This window comes from Sphaerodactylus townsendi, linkage group LG12, assembly GCF_021028975.2.
Source record: "Sphaerodactylus townsendi isolate TG3544 linkage group LG12, MPM_Stown_v2.3, whole genome shotgun sequence".
Classification (NCBI taxonomy): Eukaryota; Metazoa; Chordata; class Lepidosauria; order Squamata; family Sphaerodactylidae; genus Sphaerodactylus; species Sphaerodactylus townsendi.
This window is the reverse complement of record NC_059436.1, coordinates 42,398,258-42,418,265: the sequence shown is the minus strand read 5'-3', so window position 1 is coordinate 42,418,265 and position 20,008 is coordinate 42,398,258. Positions and strand designations below refer to the sequence as shown.

Here is a 20,008-nt window from a genome sequence, read left to right as displayed (position 1 = left end):
AAAGGAACTGGGACAGAGAGCATGTATTATTGTAACCTGTATAATAGAGAGATTTCTCTCTAGCAGCTGAAATTTGCTTTACTATTTGCTTAAAGTAACGGCTCTTTACTAATGTTATTGTTTGTGCAAGAGAACTGAATTTTTTAAAAAAATGTCCTAAGACTGCAGTCTGATACGCTGCTTTAAAAAGAGATGAATGAAGTTTCATGAATATTTGCCACTGGTGTGGTAAAAAAGGCTAAAGAAGTCTGTTCAAATGCTGTAGACAAAACAGCCCAAGGAAGAGCTCTCTTCAGCATAAAGTCTGTGTGTTTTGCGCAGTGGATTCAATGACCGCCCCCTCCCCCCAATTCATCCCTGAGGACCAGGGACAGATTCAACGCAACCACTCAAAATGGATTATATGAATATTAAAACCAGACCATTAGCAACAGCTTTCCAAAAGATCTATTTCCCATCCAGGACTGGACCTTGTGCATGTGTTTCAATTCAATCCAGTGATTCAAATGAGTCTGTGAATCTGAAATCAGACCACTGACTCACTGAACATGTCCATTTTCCATACATCCCACCAGAGATCCTTTAAGAGAGGGACTGTGGTTCACTGGTACAGCATCTGTTTGGCATGCAGAAGGAGTTCCTGAATCTAAAGATAAAAGGGACAGATCGTGGGTGATGTCCAAACCTCTACCTGGAACCCTGGGGAGCCACTGACACTCTGGGTAGGAAATACTGACTTTGATGGACCAATGATTCAGTACAAGGCTGCTTAATGTGGTCAACTATCAGTGACTGACCCACAGTCTTATGACTGAAAAACCCTTAGTGTAGACCACTGGCCCACCAAGCTCAGTACTGTCTGACTCACAGTGGCTCATGTCAAAGGTCTTTCTCAGAAACTGCTGCTTGCGGTTTGGTATGACAAAGAACCTACAGTCTCATGAAACAAAGCAACCACTGAGTTAAGGACCACCTCCAAGTAGTAGTAGTAATAGCAGTAGCGGTAGAAGAAGAAGAAGAAGAAAGCAGAAGAAGCAGAAGCAGAAGCAGAAGCAGAAGAAGCAGAAGAAGAAGAAGGAGGAGGAGGAGGAGGAGGAGGAGTAGGAGGAGGAGGAGGAGGAGGCAGCGACGAGTCTGGATTTTTACTCCACTTTTCTCAACCATAAAAAGTCTCAAAGTGGCTTACAGCCTCCGTCCCTTCCTCTCCCCACAACAGACACCATGTGAGGCAAGTGAGACAGAGAGTTCTGGGAGAACTGTGACTGGCCCAAGGTCACCCAGTAGACCTCTTTTGGAGGAGCAAGGAAACAAATCCAATTCACCAGATTAGTGTCTGCTGGTCATGTGGAGGAGTGGGGAATCAAACCCAGTTCTCCAAAGTAGAGTACCCTACTCTTAACCACTTCACCACACTAGCTGCAAACTTCCTTGGCAATGAAAAGTCCTGTATTATGCTACCAAAACTGCAAACCCTGGATGATCTTGTGAGTGGAATCAGAAAGGCTTGTTTTGAGACCCTGTTTGCCCAACAAAGGCTTGCAGCATTTATGAAAGATTGTGTGATGTAGTGGTACTACGGTGGCAAGATTGGATGGGTGAGACCCATCTTTAAATTCTCACTGAGTCATGAAACTCATTAGGTGATATTGGGCCAGTCACACACTCTGTCTCTCTCCAAATTACCTCTATTGGTTATTTTGAGGATAAAATAAAATACTGGAGAAGAGAATTGGGTACGTCACCTCAAACCACTTGCACAAATGGCAGGTACGTAAACCCAGCAAAGAGCCATCAGATAATTCCAGCTGCTACTGGTTGCATATTCACACCCTGCTCACTTTGGGTTCAGACCATCAACTTTCTAGTGAAGACCCTTCCCCCACTGCCCCTAGACTAAGAAGGAGAAATCAACAATGGGTGGATTCTGTAGTGGTGGGAGACAGTCAAGAGGATATAATCCATCCGTAGAAATCTGCTATGAACCTCGGGAAACCACAGTGGACATAAATGCCAACATGTTGCAGCAGCTCTTCTCACAAAGAAGAGGACGCTCACTTTGAAGTCATTTTCCACCGTTGCTTCCCACCATGCTCCTCTTCCCTTCTTATTGCTCATGGTCCTTCTAAATCCTTCTCTACACCACTGATCTGTCTTTTTTTCCTGAGCCCCTTTTCTGGTCTCATTCCAGCTCAGATTCCTTGCATAACTTCTTCAATAGATTTCCATCATCTAATCATTCCACATGACCTAGCTACCTTAACCTTTCTGGAGCAATTAATGGGCCTCATTGACGTGTACCAGTTACACACACAGCCAAAAGGTATGCCCCAAATATGGAGTTCAAAACATCCTGTTGCAATTGAGAGCTGCATTTTTATTGTGTTCCTCTCTGCCCCTAGATAAAAGCTGCTCCCCTGGACGTTTTTAGGTGGACTGTAAAAACAATTTTCTTCCACGTCTTCATACACCTACTGGTCTATGAACTCCTTTTTTTTCAGATCTGACTGATGCTATGGTTTTCTTGGTATTTGTATTTTGTATGTTTTTGTTTTCAATAGGTATCAGTTGCTTTGGTGAATAATAGGTAGAGAAGCAAGGTACAACTAAAAAAAATAGCAAACAACAACACCTGCGCACCCCACAATAGCAGCAGCAGTATCTACATGTAAGAAAAGGGCAGCCCTTATTCACCCTTCAATATCGTTATCATCAAAAAGCAAGAGCTGTATTCTTTTCCACATGTCTGGGAAAGATCCATGTGTGATACTGCATATTCAACACTACCTCCAACTTTGTTGAGAACAGAGGAGTCCCAGCTCACATAAAGTTGCCTGGATGCATTTTAACACTAATGTAAGCCATGCATTGTTTTGGGATTTCACATGTCTATCCATTACTATTTCCTGCAAAATAGAGGGCATGGTAGATTATTCTTAATCCAGGTCTTTCACTCTTCTTGGCCCAGCCTAACACTTGTGTGCTTCTTTAAGATAGGGGGTACAGAGGGTGGGGTCTGGTAGGCCAGCTTGTTCAGCCCTGCCTGGGACAGAGCCTCCCTGTTGGTTTGCCTGCCAGCCAGCCAAGCAGAAGTCGACCTGGTGAGCTGCCGTCTGTTGTCCATGGGAAGGAGTGAGAGTCCTTCCTCACCCATCCCATTGGAAACGCCTGAAGGGGTGGGGCCCGGCAGCTACAACAGGAATTCCACCAGCAGCCCGAGGGATTGTTTGGGGAGGGTTATGCTCTAGGTGGAGCAGGCTCTATTTTAGTTTATTGTATTTTAGTTTTTGTAGTTGTAGGATCTGTGATTTGGGAGTTAGCTGGTACATTTAATTAACTGTTTTCGGTTTTATTGTTTGCTGTTATTGGACACTGTAATGACCTACATTTTCAAGGGGACCATCTTATTGATGTCAGCCATGGGGGTGCGTGGTGGGGGGATTTTTAATGGGGTTTTAACAGACTTCATGTATTGTTTTATCTATATTTTTATTCTGATGTTAATTTTGTATGTTTTAACAGGTTTCATCCCCATTTGTTAGCTGCCCTGAGACTTTGATTTAGGATGGGGTATAAATCACAGAAATAAATAAATACATACAGACAGACTCTGTGCAGAAAGTTAAACATGCAAGGAAGGAGCTATTTATTAAAATTTAGAAGAAGAGTTTGAATTTATATCCCACCTTTCTGCCCTGTATGGAGACTCAGGATGGCTGACAAAGTCCTTTTCTTTCCTCTTCCCACAACAGACACCTTGTGAGGTAGGTGGGGATGAGAGAGTTTTGAACAAACTGTGACTAGTTCAAGGTCACCCAGCAGGAATGTAGGAGTGAGGAAAAAAATCCAGTTCACCAAATAAGAGGACAGAACTCAGGTGCAAAAGTGGAGAACCAAAATTTGCTCTCCAGATTAGAGTCCACATAGGTTCGCCAGTGGTGGCGAACCTATGGCACTCCAGAGGTTCATGGACTACAATTCCCATCAGCCCAATTGGCCATGCTGGCAGGGGATGATGGGAACTGTAGTCCATTAACATCTGGAGTGCCACTACACCATGATGGCTCTCCTTTATACCCCCTGTCTTTAAAGGACCTTTCTGAGAACTGTGTGACTTCCATATTGAGGGGATAGTGGGAAAGGCCCTTCTTTATGGAAAGATTTGATTCAAAGCATTGGCCCCAATATGAAAGTAGAACAGGCCATCAAAAATACTGGTGGAGTTTCCTTCTTACAATCTTCCCAGTTGTTCCTGAAATCAACACTAAATTTATTTGCTGCTCTTTTACCTCTTCTTTAGCTTATAAACGTTGGTCAGGAAATCCGGGCGATAAACTCGATAAAAGCTTGAACCACTACTGAAAATTTCCTTCTCCCTCCATAAGGTTTCGGGTGGCCGCTAAAAAGCAAAGTTCCTAGACCTTGGGATTCTTAAAGAGCCTCATCGCTGCATAACATCACGTCCGTCTTACACTGTTTCTGGAACAAACATACCCTCTCTCAAATCTGCCATCAAAGATCACGAGCCAGCTTTGCAAACTTTTCCTCCAACTTCTAAGTGCCAGATGCTCTTAGCGTATCTCAAGTTAACTGCATAGGTAATGCAATGGTCCACACTGCAAGACCGCACCTGCAGCAAGAACCGGTACAGCCGAGGCACAAGTTGGCGTAACTAGGTCTTTGTCGGAAAAGGAACTTAACCGATGTGCATTTGCAGCGTGAATCCTTCATGATCCCACACGCCCTTTGAAGCTGTACCAGAAACATTTCTTTTTTTTAGTCCCTGCAGGGAGGGTCATGCTAGGACAGCCAGATCAGGAACTTCCTCATTTTCCCACCCCTCCCATTCCTATTCACTGTGGAAGTGTCTGTTTCTTCCCTACTACTTCCTGTCCCTTCTTTTTTTTTAAAAAAAAAAAATCAAAATGTTATGGGAAGCATAGCTGAAGATAATGAAGACAATCCTTGTCTGCATCTAAAGTTAAAAGGGGGGGGGAGACTGAGAGGAGGGGGTGGGATTTTGTAAATAAAAGAAAGACGTCAAAACTCAGGCGGCTCAGCACTCTTCTGTTATTTCAGCTGCCGTCAGATCTCTCTGTTGTTTGGACAAGGCCAGAGAGAGAGGGAGGGAGAGAGAGACAGTGCTCACGCAGGTGCAAATGCTACACGACAAGGTGCCCGCCTCTCGCGTCAACACGAAGTGGCACGAAAAGCCGAGAGCACCAAAAGATGCGTCTGCTGCATAGACCTACTTGCTCTCAAGGAGAGATGGCTGGGAGCCTACAATAGCGAAGCAAAGTTGCTGGACACGTTCTGGCATTCATAGACCAGTCTGAACTAACATACACCTTTTCCTCTTCTTAAAAAATTGTATTATCATTGCTGAGTCCATTTTCGTGGCTGGCATTTCCAGCTCATTTGTATGATTTGAGCCTTGTTATGCCATTTAAAAGTAGTGTGAATAGCCCTGAGAAGAAGAAGACCTGTCAAGGAAACTCAAGGTGGCTTACAAACTCCTTTCCCTTCCATTTCCCACAACAGATACCTTGAACATAAGAACATAAGAACAAGCCAGCTGGATCAGACCAGAGACCATCTAGTCCAGCTCTCTGCTACTCACAGTGGCCCACCAGGTGCCTTTGGGAGCTCCCATGCAGGATGTGAAAGCAAGGGCCTTCTGCGGCTGTTGCTCCCAAGCACCTGGACTGTTAAGGCATTTGCAATCTCAGGGAGGTAGGTGGGGCTGAGAAAGTTTAAAGAGAATTGTGAATAGCCTCATCTCATCAGAGATTGGAAGCTAAGTAGTGTCAGCCACAGTTAGTTTTACCTCACTCAGTCCCATATGCTGCGGTCTGTTTGGAGGTGGGCCAACATCTACTCCATACAAGAGCATGGTGCATGACCTTCCAATTCTGGATACGATTGTGCTTTAACAACTGTCACAAAAGCTTTACCTACCAGGCTCTTTCTTTCATAGCCAAAACCGAGTGGTGGTCCTTTGTTGAGGCGAAAATCCACGAAATGGGTCTATCCTTGGATGCATTGGTTTTAATGAATGCCAATGAGCTAAAGCTGACTATCAAAAAGAGATTGTATGATCTCGAGTATAGTCACCTGATGCAGCAGGCTAATAAACGCTGCTCTCCCTTGCACTTGGGTATACCATTAAAACCCTATACCATGGCCAAGTATTTCCATTTGGTCTTAGAACCCAAATTGCGACGAGCCCTGACCCTTGCCAGGTGCAATATTCTCCCTTCAGCTACCACTCAGGGCAGAATACAGAAAGTGCCTTTTAATGAAAGATTTTGTCCCTGCAGTTCAGCTTACGAAGAATCAATCCAACACGTGATATTACACTGCCCGTTACACAGTTTAGCCAGGAATAAATATCTAAACCCGTGGTTAAAACCCCCCATTGATAATATTAATCTATCAATTGTGGTAACGATGTTGGATTGTGGTTCTGCAAGTGTATTGGAAGCGCTGGCTAACTTTTTGTGCTCTGTCATCAGCAAACGGTTATAACTGTACTGGAGATTGTATCATTACACTGAGGTCGCCATTTTTCTGGTATATTGCTGCTGTTTTAATTATGCCATTAAAGGTTTATATATATATAGTTTTTCAATGGGAAGAAGAAGAGTTGGATTTATATCCCCCTCTCTCCTGTTAGGAGACTCATAGAGGCAGACAATCTCCTTTCCCTTCCCCCCTCACAACAAACACCCTGTGAGGCAGGTGGGGCTGAGAGAGCTCCAAAAAGCTGTGACTAGCCCAAGGTCACCCAGCTGGTGTGTGTTGGAGTGGACAGGCTAATCTGAATTCCCCAGAGAAGCCTCCACAACTCAGATGGCACAGCGGGGAATCAAACCCGGTTCCTCCAGTTTAGAACTCACCTGCTCTTAACCACTACACCACTGCTGCTCCACCAAGGGATACCAGGGTTGCTATGCAGAAGAAGGCAATGGTAAGCCACCTTTGAACATCTCTTGCCTTGAAAACCCATGGTCCAAAGGTCAGCATGAGATGTTTGCGACAAAGGGTGATTTCCCACTAGTGGTTAATCCTGGGATAGTCACCCGAAATATTCAGGTTTCCTCACAATCTCCCCACTGCTGAACTGCAGAACACAGGTTAGGGCCATTTCTGGCACCCCCCCCCCCCCACCAAAGGATTTTCCTGGACCTGCTTGTATATGCACCTTTTTGAAAAAACACTCCAATGGGAGCTAATAGGAGATGCGGGCTACACATTTGAGGGTCCATAACTTTGGCCTCCGTGAACCAAACTTCACCAAACCTGGGTGGTATTATCAGCACAGTCTCCTACTGACCCCATCCAGGTTTTGTGAAGTTTGGTTTAGGGAGTCCAAAGCTATGGACTCCCAAAGGGGGTGCCCCATCCCCCATTGTTTCCAATGGGAGCTAATAGGAGATGGGGGCTACACATTTGAGGGTCCATAACTTTGGTCCCCATGAACGAAACTCCACAAAACCTGGGTGATATCATCAGGAGGGTCTCCTACTGATACTCTGAAATTTTGGTGCTGCTAGCTTAACAATTACACCGCTGACATCAGGCACCCCGCTAAGGGGCAGGCCTAGACGTCTTCACTACAAACATGCTGCAGTGAGGATGTTGGAACCTGGATGAAAAAGTGCTGATTCTTTTGAAACTTGGTTGTATCTCAATTGAATTTTCAGTGGGAATTCGGCCCTAATGGCACACTTTTTTTTCCTTATTGGTATGCCATTTTACAGGGGACCCCCCCCCCCCCTCATGCAAAAAAGCTCATAAAATCACTTGGAAGCAAATTTTTGAGGGGTCAGTTTCAAAAAGGGAATCAAAACAAAAATGAAACAGGCATTTGCAAAACAAAACTAGAAGAAGAAGAAGAAGAAGAAGAAGAAGAAGAAGAAGAAGAATTTGGATTTATAGCCCCCCTTTCTCTCCTGCAGGAGACTCAAAGGGGCTTACAATCTCCTTTCTTCCTCCCCCTCTCACAACAAATACCCTGGGGCTGAGAGAGCTCCGAGAAGCTGTGACTAGCCCAAGGTCACCCAGTTGGCATGTGTGGGAGTGTACAGGCTAATCTGAATTCCCCAGATAAGCCTCCACAGCTCAGGCAGCAGAGTGGGAATCAAACCTGGTTTCTCCAGATTAGATACACAAGCTCTTAACCTCCTATGCCACTGCTGCTCCTACAGAGATTATAAATCTGATCGCATCCCCACTTCAGCTAAGGAATTGTAGAGTTTTCTCAAAAAGCTAAGAAATCTTAGAGTTTTTCCAAATTGTCTTCATCCATTTGTTCCCCAGCAGTCAGAGTTGCTAATTTCCTGGTCTTTTAGAATTGATGCACCAGGAATCTTTCACGGCTCCACTGATTAAATCCCAGTTTTGTCCAGAGTACTGAGCATGTAAAGTTTTTGGGTAGCTCAAGTGCTCCCCTGCCCCCATATTATGTATTTATTTCATTTATTTCATTAGTTCTATACATTCTGCCCTCATGGGTTTAGGGTGGTTTCTAACACTTTATATAAAACAATAAAATCAATCTAAAACAATGTATAACCCCATGTAAAACTCAACGGTGGCAGTTCATTAAAATACAATACTAAACCACTGAAGGAAAGAGGATGGGAAAGGATGGAAAATAGAAAGGGGGAGTCCAAGATGGAAAAACCGGTGGGTGCCTCAACTTTATGAACAGCTCTGTCATACAGACCCTGTGGAACTGCATTAGGTTCTGCAGGATTCAGGGCTCACTGGAGAGAGTATTCCACCAGGTAGGGGCCAAGGTCTAAAAAGGCAAGACAAACATCTTTCAGACCTGGAACCATCAGCAGATTTTCATCTGCTGAGTCCAGTGATCTTCAAGGGGCCTTCTGGGAGAGACAGTCCCATAGATACACTAGCTCCAGACCATTTGGAACTTTACAGGTAAGTATCAGGACCTTGAACCTGATTTGGTATTCTACTCAAAGCCAATGCAGCTGGCAGAGTGGAAGGCATGGAGCACAGTACCTGAAATCAGGTGTGTGACTCAATAATAAGGTGACACAATGGAAGATTATGAAATTCTAGAGATGTCAACTGTGCCTGACAGCAGCTAGAAACAGGAGGGAGGCCTCGTGGCTCATTTTGCACTATTGCACTATCCAAGGGCTATTTCCCTTCATGAGTGGTGATGAATCCATTAAGCGTATGGGCTCAGGTGGCCTCTCCAGTGGAAATGAGTTCCCAGAGGCATGGGGAGGGGGAGAGGTATGACCATTCTCACATATGGAACAGGACTGACCTCCGGGCCACATACCAAGAGAGTCTGCTAAGGTGGCTCTCCTGTAGGAACGCCCCAGAAAGCTTCCCTTGAGAGGCACTCTGACTTGACCCACTTCAGATTATGAGAGCTAACCAGGAAGTCACTTGTGGTTTTGAAATGATTTTAAGAGCCAGACAGAAATCTATTTTCACTGGCCTTTTCCGTCTCCCTGCCCTACTAGAAACCCCACAGTGAGCCAATTTCCTCTATTGCTGTCAAATGTCCGACTAGCCTCATTAAATAAGGCACAGCAACATAACACACCAACTTATTCCCACTCTGCTCGAGACAGAGACAATGATTTACAAAGCGCACTTTGTGCTGGTGTCTAAACAGGGAGGGCCGAATTAAGGAAGACTGTTGGAGGAAAGATTAAAAGCTGGAACTTTATAACAAGCTGGAAATGAAATTCCCTGAACTCAGAGCCAAAATAGATGCAACATGGTGGGAGCTGCAGTTGTACTTCTCAACATTTCTGTAAATCTAATAGATACTGGCTAGGCCATGGTTTAGATCAGAGACCCATGATGACCTAGTTGCCAACTCCTAGAGATCTCTTGGAATTATTACTGATCTCCAGACTACGTAGATTTGTTCCGCTGGTGCAAATGGTTGCTTTGGAGGTTAGACTGTATAGCATTATAGTGTCCCCCCCCCCCCAACTCAGCTTTTCCCAAGTTATACCCCCAAATCTTCAGAAATTTTCCACCCTGGAGTTGGCAAACCTAGCCTGTACAATTTCACCTTCCCCCATCCCATACACACTGTTATTAGCCCTGGAAAGGAAAAGACAGGCACTCTTGCTTTGCTCAGGGTTGGAGCAGCCTTGATTGGAGAACCATGTAAAAAAGTGCAGCAGTGGCGTACTGGTTAAGACCAGGTGTACTCTAATCTGGAGGAGCCGGATTTGATTCCCCGCTCTGCCGCTTGAGCTGTGGAGGCTTATCTGGGGAATTCAGATTAGCCTGTGCACTCCCACACACGCCAGCTGGGTGCCCTTGGGCTAGTCACAGATCTTTTGAGCTCTCTCAGCCCCACCTGCCTCACAGGGTGTTTGTTGCGAGGGGGGAAGGGCAAGGAGATTGTCAGCCCCTTTGAGTCTCCTTGCAGGAGAGAAAGGGGGGATATCAATCCAACTCTTCTTCTTTTCCCTTCAACCCATTCTCCAAGACTTCAGGGGCCCCATGTGGAGGGTGATCTTGGGCCAGTCACCCAGTCTCTCAGCTTAACCTACTCAGATATGGCTCCTGGCTTCAGGAGTGCACCCCCACCCCCCACCTACATATCTTGTAACACACAGGGCTGTAGTGTAAAGTGTCCAAAAACCAATCAGACTATACCTAAACACAGAGAAAGCAAACTGGACAACTGATAATACTGTGAAAAATGTTTCTACAACATCTCAACATTTTTAGTCTCGACAATGTCATCCCCCCACCTCTTTTTTGGCAACCCAGTCTATATTTTTGAAAGGAAGTTATTTTTAAATCTGTTGAGTAACAAGTAATCTGCCAGATACGTCCCTTCTCTCAATCAAGTTTAAAAAAATGGCATTTGCTATCCCTGGGAGATTTCTGTTGTTTTTCCAGCATTGAACGTAGAACCCAAAATAATATCTCTGCGGAACATCACAATGAGAGACGTCCCTCACACAGTGATGAACAGCATAACACATTCACTTGTGGTCATTCTTCCCCCATCAAATGATCTTATTTGATCTGTGACTTCTCACTTTTACCATCTGGACAAGAAAGCATTCTTTTTTGGAACAGGGTTACCGATAGGGAATGGAGGAGTTGAGAAACTCCCCAGACAGGTATAAAAAAATGTCACTTAGTTTAACTTATAAAACTCCTCAACAACAACAACAACAAAACTTACAAAACTCCTCAAAAAACAAACAATCAAACAAATAGCCTAATATTCTGCTTCAAGACAGGGGTCCCCCAGGTTTTTGAGCCTGTGGACACCTTTGGAATGTGCACACAGCATGTTGGGCGTAGCCACAAAATAACCGACACAGGAAATGGAACCAGCCACGCAATCATCATGACATGATTCTAATGTTGTGGTAGCAGCTGCTGGCTGAAGCAACATTTTTTTTAAAAAAAAATTGCGCACAGCAAATCAAATCTCCAATGGCTAATCAGAAACCTTGTTGGGCAAAAGTCCTACCTGGCCTCATTCAACCCACTTCCTAAAAATAGTTGGTGGTCGTCAGGAGAGATGTTGGTGAGCAGCATGACGCCATGTTGGGACTCCTGCTTCAAAGGGGGGGGGAGTTCTCTATCGAAGTGCTCTATCTTTCTGTCTCTATCGAAGAGATAGAAAAAGGGCAGAGAAGGGCAACAAGGATGTTTGAGAGATTGGAGCACCTTCCTTATGAGGAGAGGCTGCAGTGTTTGGGACGCTTTAGTTTGGAGAGGAGACGTCTGAGGGGGGACATGGCTGAAGTCTATACAATTATACATGGGGTAGAAAATGTTGACAGACAGACATTTTTCTTTCTCACAATACTAAAACCAGGGGGCATACATTGAAAATGCTGGGGGAAAGAATTAGGACTAATAAAAGGAAACATTTCTTCACGCAACACATGATTGGTGTTTGGAATAGGCTGCCACAGGCTGACCCAACACCTTGAAAGTTTATAGTAACTTTGAGGGGGAGATTTGAGGAGGAAATGTTTCTAATTGTTTATCCTCCCCCATGATTCTTCACTAGCCCCAGCTTGTCACTCTAAATAGCAATCTTCACTGGATGGTCAAAGGCAATCCACTGGGTGAACAAACAAGTTCATCCTCAGATGAAGCTGATTTCTTGTATATTCAGAGGGCATTCCCTATGCAGAAAAAAATGTTTAAAAGGGGAGGGGTGGTATAGAAATTGAATTAAGCATCATCAACAAATTCAACATCAATCAGATTTAGAGGGCAGCCCTGCTGGGATCCACACGATATGCCCTGCTGGGATCCACATGACTGGGATGCCAATACATTAAAACATCCTAGGCTTCTGGGTGATTATTGTATTGTATTGTATTGTATTGTATTGTATTGAAATTGTATTGTATTGTATTGAAAGGCCAACAACCAGCTAAAGAACTGGCAGCTGTGATATTAATCAATAGTAGTAGTAGTGGTAGTAGTAATAGTACATAATACACTGGACATGACAGTGCTCAAAGTCATGAAAGTGACCATCATTGAAGTAGCATACCTGTTGGCAGCAGGGTTGATGAGTAAAGTACAAGTACCTCTATTGGCATAAAAGTAAAAATATACAAATCGATAGAAATATTTATAGGATAAAATGGAAATATGATTAAAATTGCTGTTATAAAAAAGATCAAATTAGTGTTTATATTACAATTTATATAGGTCTTCACTTTAGGAATTTTATTTTATTTTTTAAAAGATTTAGGAATTACATTTTTCATTTTGAAAATCTGTGAGTATTGAGCAACCTAGCTTGCAAGTTGTGGATCTCTATCAGACAGGAAGAGAGCAATTTGTTTCTTGTTGCTTTGAGTTGGGTTGACGTGGGCCACTGGGGCAATAAGTTTCTCCCGTAAATCCTTATAAAGTTGACAGTCAAAGAGTATGTGGGAGATAGAGTCTGGCATCCCTACCACCACCACCCATGCACAGAGTTGCATGGAGTAGCAGGGTTGATGAACAAGAACATGAGAAGGTCTATGTGCCATAGAATGACTATGCCACAAAACAGCTGAGGTCATCCCAGTGGTAATTGGCACCCTGAGTGCCCTTCTGAAAACACTAGGGCAACATTTAAAATGTCTTCAAATTGACAAACTCAATGTTTGTCAGATTCAAAGGCAGCCCTGCTGGAATCTGCACAAATACTATGCTGATACATTACAACATCCTAGGCTCTGGGTGAGGCTCTAATTACAATGAAAGGCCAACAACCAGCTAAAGAACTGGCAGCTGTGATATCAAACAATAATAATAAAAGTGTTGGTGCATAATACACCAGAGTGATCAAAGACAAGGAAGTGACCATCGTTGACATAGCAATACCTGGTGACAGCAGGGTTGATGAAGAAGAATGTGAGAAGGTCACAAAATGCCCATGATTTGAAAATCGAGATTCAGAAACAATGGCACAAACCAGATGAGGTCTTCCCAGTGGTAATCAGGACCCTGGGCCCCATTTCAAAAACACTAGGGCCTTACTGGAAACATCTTCAAATCGACAAGATCAGCCTCTGTCAGATTCAAAGGCAGCCCTGCTGGGATCCACATGAATACTACATCGATACATTACAAGCTTGCATTGTATTGCATTGCATTGCATTGCAAGCATTGAGGCTTGCATTGTAACGAAAGGCTAACAACGAGGTAAAGAACTGGCAGCTGTGATATTAAACAACAACAATACTAAATTAAATTAAAAGAAACTAATTTTAAGACATTTTTGATGGAATGTGGACGATTTGCCACGAGGCAGTTGATTGTTGTGGCACCCTATCCAAAGATAGCGTGACATGCATTCTGTATCTCAGATAGAGTGGGTTTTTTTTAAGTATTAAGTTTCATCCTCCACAAATCATTCTATCTGGCCAGTTAGCCATGAGACCTACATGAAGTAGTCCAGAGGCAGTATACCTCCAAGGTGGGGATAAACTAGTCGACACGTCATCTTCATGCCAGATTTAGAAGCTTTAGAGGGGAAATTGGATGCAGCAGTCCTAAACTAGATGGACACTGGGCTAGTTCAGGAGGCCTCATCTAAGGACTTTATGAAATCCAGACCCTCTTCCTCTTTCATGCCAACAGTGTTCTTGGCACTAATCTCAGGGCCAGTACAGGAGTTGAAACAATCCGTCCACCACCACAAGCAAAAAACCAGGGTAAAGATCTGCATCTCATTTGGGGTGGAAATGCATGTTGTTAATTTTCTTTTTGATGGCTGAGTCTGGCAGCCACATTCAAATGTTTGAAATCCAATTGTCCCTCTGGCTGGCAGGGCTTCCAACAAGACAGACAGATTCTGGAGATGGATGAGTGAGAAGGAATGCCATAACAGGGCAGCTGGGGCTATGAATGTCAGCAACAAAGGCACTTGAGGATCGAGACTGGAAATTAGAGTCTTCACCCAGCAGGATTCATGTTATCTCAAGACTCCATGCACAGAGCCAACTGCGAGTCAGCAAGAGGCTGTCTTGGCTGCCATCAGAAGGGCCTCTTTAAGGGTGCTCTGCACCAACCCTCTGCTGCTGGCTCAAAACAGCGGTCCACACTGGAAACAGCTGCAGCAATAACGGAAGACAATTGTCTTGTACCAGCAGAGATTTTCTGTTAATCTCGACTGAGTAATGGTTAAAAAAAACAAAAAACCCAGAGGTCAAAGCAGTACATACGGTTTCAGGACTGAAACCTGTAGGAAAGGTGTCAGGGCAGGAATGCTGTGTGGCCTCCAACTAGAGCTCCCAAGAGCCAGATTCTGGTAACCAGCAGCTACAGCCACCAGGTTTCAGCCAACTCAGCTTCATGGGCCCTTTCTCAAAAAGCACCATCTAGACTGCTAGTGAGCTAATCTGTGCAAGCAATAGAGTCACACTGTACTCAATATTTCACAAAGTTATGGATACATTACTAGAGACTGTGGTCAACACTACTGCATATAGCTCGCTGAAAGTAGGTAATTTTGGCATCGTTTAATGAGTCTTATCAACATTTCAATTCTGTTTATAGATTTCAATTCAATCCTGTTTATAGATTTCAATTCAATTCTGTTTATAGATTTGCTTCAATTCTGTGTGTAGATTTCTGATGGGTTCTACAACCCTATTGCATTGTTCATTGAATGCCCAACACTGTTGATTGTGTTGATTCAGTCTGTGTAATCCACCTTGAGCCCAAGTGAGAAAGGCAGTGCATAAATAATGTGAATAAATAAATCATTAAAAAGACTGACCAGAGGCCTGACTGCACAATCAGTTTGCTGACTCCTCTCCCAAGCACCAATCCAGCTCCACCAAGCTCTTGAAAGGCAAGTTCTGAGTCTAGAATCTTTAATCTGAGCAACTCATCGTTCTGGAAGAGTCCATAATCGGAGATGTGCAAAAGCTGATTGGGGCATTCAATGATGAAATAAAGATGTTCTGAACAAGCTCAGAGGCATTGTTGGTGCTTTGGATTTTCTAGCCACACGTCTTAATATTGACACGAATTAAGAATACGTCCACATGAACACACAAACAGGAGATTAAACACTTTCGTTGTTCCTTGCAGTGAACATGTTGTTTCTGGGGGGCAGAGATACTTGCACGGATGCCATTCCAGTTGCATCGCCAAAGATCCTGGCCAGCTCGCACTCTGCAAGAGCGGGGAAACTGTGAGGTTTCCTTTTTGCTGCGGGGTTTCCCTCCTTCTGGGTTACCGTGGTCAAAAGTCAAGATGAAGGTGCCTGTTTTGTTTCCTTAAAGTTTTTTAAAGGTCATATAAATATTGCTTATATTGATATTGCTGAGATCGCTTTTGCTGCTTTTGCATTTCTAGGGAAAAGCCGGCCATGGCTCCCTGAGAAAAGTGTGGGGGGGGGGGGGGCGGGATCCATGGCCAGCTTTCCAGGGATCCATGGCCAGCTTTTGCCCAAAAATGCAAAAGCAACCAAAAGCAGCATCAACAATATTGATATAAGCAGTCTCAATATTGCCTTTAAAGGGTAATATCTTGCTTTTAGAGTGGAGGCAGGCTGTGCAGCAGACAGTGAGGTTCCTCCTCGCATTTAAACAGGGAAACGCAAGGAGACCCCATTGTGAAGGGACCACAGGACTAGGAGCACCACAGAAAAGCGATCCTTACATAACAGGACTAATGTCTTATATTGAGTCAGACATTGGTCTAATCATGGTCACGGAGTCTACTCTGACTTGCAGTAGCTCTCCATCTCAAGCAAGGGTCTCTCTCATGCTATCTGAACCCGCCAACTAGAGACACGAGGCACTGCACCGGTTGAATTTTGAGACCACAGCATGCAAGGAGAGGGGGCTTATGCATTCCCCCATAGTGTTGCTGTGACCTGAAATGGCCTGGGGAGCCCAGATATGCATATATTTCCCCTATGAAGCAAACAGCAGTTCCCTGGGGCCGTTTCAGGTCAGGGAAAGTGGTGTGAAGTGGTTGTAAGCCCCTTTACCCTACAGTCCCGTACCAAATTAACTCTCCTCCCACCCCCATGCTGGGGAATCACTTTTCACTCAGGAACTCTTAGCTTAGATTTTCTTCCCAGAGCCAAGAACAATATAGCATGCAGTTAAACCAGAGCAATAATCCCAGACAGTGTTTTTCCATGATATTGTATTCCTTGACGCAGACCACAAAAGCAGCAGATAGCATAGACCAATAAATATCAACGAATTTTCATGTTTCCTACAATGAGTGTGTGTGTGTGTTTTCAAAATCAAAGCCGTTTTACAATACATTAGGTCAGATCTCTTCCCATTGATCCAGCGTCTGATACTCACGTGTCGACAAATTTCCGGCTGAGGTCCGAAATGATGAATGAAGAGCCTTTCTGAAAAGGAGGGTCTCGGATGATTTTGTACCAGATGGGCTGGCAGTCGACACACAGCTGACTCTGCGGGACAGAGGTCAACATGGCAGCATCAATCTCCAGCTGCTCATCTAAGGTGTAGATCTGGATGCCATAGACCTCCTCATTCGCCTTCTTGGGGTCCAGTCGGATGGTCATGGGGATGTCACAGAAGAAGTTCTGAGGCCCAAGGGAGATATTCCGCCCACTGACCAGCAAGAGCTTAATGTCATTCACGGCTTCACTGGAATCCCACTCCTCTGAGACGAAAGTCACCCAGATAGTCAGAGATTCTGGGATCACTGGGTATTGAAACTCCAGCTCCAAATAGCAGCCTTGGGGTTCAGGACAGATTGGCGGGACAGTCTCCTTGATAACTGCTGAGTTTGGACTCCAAGTCCTAACACTGGGATTGCAGGGTTGCTCTACGTCAGGGTGACCTTGAATGCAGAAAGAGAAAGGCAGAGTGAAAAAAGTGGAAATTTCAGCAAAAGCATCATCTATGAGATTTTTCACATGTGCCGAAATCCACAAGTTCAAAGCCACAAATCTCTTCCTCACTTTTTTAAAAAATTGCCCATACACATGAAGTGTTTTTTTTAAGATGCCATAAGCATACGCTTTATCACCTTGTTTAGCCTTGTTGGCATTTTTTTCCCTTTAAACATACAGCTGGAATACGAGAAAAGTGGTGGCTCCCATACCTAAATTAATCAGCTGGTGTATTTGTTGCATTGTATTTGAACCAGAAACTGTATTTCTCTTTTGGCAAACAGCACACGAGAGCCCTCCACCAACATCCCCTTCCAACCTGTAGAATTTCCTAAAGAAAAGGAAGAGGAGGAGAAGGAGGAGGAGGAAGAAGGGGAGCAGGAGGAGGAGATTGAGCTAGCCTGGCCATTCAGATTCTGTTCTGTGGCTGAATCTGAATGGAGTGTATTTTAAAATTGTCGTTTCCCATTCCTCCTTTCCTGAGCTGAAATCCACAACTGCATCCGACCACTTCCATTCCACAGGACAGCGATCTTACTGGCTAATACTCTCCCCCTGCCCTTTCTGGGGAAAAAGAACAGCATGATCTCTGAGGGAAAGGACATTCATCTGGAAAGGTCCAAAGCACAGAACATGCTACCCGAGGCAGCAGAGCCTGGCAACAAATTATGGAGATAATTGAAACGTTGAAAACAGCCAAACGTAACAGAGGGAAGAAACAAGGTAAATAAGGATCATCTCATGTTTTTTTGGGCTGCGGTAGGACAAAAACAAAAATAAGGTGGTGAAGAAATTGTATACTTTTTTTTCCATTTAATTTCATTACCTTTATTAGGCATAGGATAAAACAACAATCAGACCGACAATAACAACAACAGAAATAGTTATTAGGTCATCAACAGGAGCACACAGTTGTTGATAAAGCTGCTGCCCAAAACTTTGCTACGCCTGCAGTAAAGAAAGGATATACAAACAGCAAGGGTGCAAGGGTGCTTCTCTAGCTTAGTGGACAATTCTTGAATTGTGTTAGGGCTGTCGTGGCGAACCTATGGCACTCCAGATGTTCATGGACTACAATTCCCATCAGCCCCTGCCAGCATGGCCAATTGTAGTCCATGAACATCTGGAGTGCCATAGATTTGCCACCACTGTGTTAGGGTATATAGTTACCAGTCTCCAGGAGGGGCCTGGAGTTCTCCATGAATCAAAAGTGATCTCCAGTCTACAGAGGTCAATTCCCCTGAAAGAAATGGCCACAAAGACTTACACTGTAACAAATTTAATTAGCCTTTAACGTATTTCTGGACTAGCCAATTTATTAAGAACATAAGAACAAGCCTGCTGGATCAGACCAGAGTCCATCTAGTCCAGCTCTCTGCTACTCGCAGTGGCCCACCAGGTGCCTTTGGGAGCTCACGTGCAGGATTTGAAAGCAATGGCCTTCTGCGGCTGCTGCTCCTGAGCACCTGGTCTGCTAAGGCATTTGCAATCTCAGATCAAGGAGGATCAAGATTGGTAGCCATAAATCGACTTCTCCTCCATAAATCTGTCCAAGCCCTTTTTAAAGCTATCCAGGTTAGTGGCCATCACCACCTCCTGTGACAGCATATTCCAAACACCAATCACACGTTTGATGAAGAAGTGTTTCCTTTTATTAGTCCTAATTCTTCCCCCCAGCATTTTCAATGCATGCCCCCTGGTTCTAGTATTGTGAGAAAGAGAGAAAAATTTCTCTCTGTCAACATTTTCTACCCCATGCATAATTTTATAGACTTCAATCATATCCCCCCTCAGACGTCTCCTCTTCAAACTAAAGAGTCCCAAACACTGCAGCCTCTCCTCATAAGGAAGGTGCTCCAATCCTTCAATCATGCTCATTGCCCTTCTCTGCACTTTTTCTATCTCTTTGATATCCTTTTTGAGATGTGGCGACCAGAACTGAACACAGTACTCCAAGTGCGGTCGCACCACGGCTTTATATAAGGCCATGACAATCCTTGCAGTTTTATTATCAACTCCTTTCCTAATTATCCCCAGCAGAGAGTTTGCCTTTTTCACAGCTGCCATGCATTGAGTTGACATTCCCATGGAACCATCAACTAAGACGCCTAAATCCCTTTCCTGGACTGTGACTGATTGTGTGTAAATTGCTGTCAAGTCACAGCTGAATTATGGTGATCCCCAAGAGTTTTCAAGGCAAGAGATGTTCAGAGGTGGTTTGTCACTGTGAAGCAACCCTGGACTTCCTTGGGGATCTTCCATCTAAGTACTAACTAGGACCAACGTTGCTTATCTTTTGAGATCTGACAGAATCCAGCCAGTTTTGGCCATGCAGAGCAGGGCAACTCTATTTAGGTGTATATTTAGGTGTATACCTAAATATAATTTAATTTAAAAGTGGTCACAACGTGAAAGGTTGGGAAGAGGAAGATAACATTCTGAAGAACGTGGTCACCTCAAGTCCTGTGTTGTTTTTATAAAAACTTCAGGTTGAGCCTGGCTGGCATGAATAGAGGGCTGGGAAATACCAGATTTTTGGAGTGGAGCCAGGGAAGGGTGGGTTTGGGGATGATGCCACCAGCTCTACCTTCCAAAGCAACCATTTTCTCCAGAGGAGCTGATCCAGAGGTG

General features: G+C 44.2%; 1 protein-coding gene across 1 annotated transcript in view; it reads right to left on the bottom strand.

Annotated features, from left to right (window-relative positions):
* PAPPA (pappalysin 1) overlaps positions 1-20,008 on the bottom strand; it is a 299,243-nt gene that overhangs the window by 188,467 nt on the left and 90,768 nt on the right. Inside the window, exon 7 of the mRNA XM_048512627.1 lies at positions 16,818-17,325. Within this exon, the coding sequence (XP_048368584.1) occupies positions 16,818-17,325 (508 nt within the window). The remainder of the gene's footprint in view (positions 1-16,817; positions 17,326-20,008) is intronic.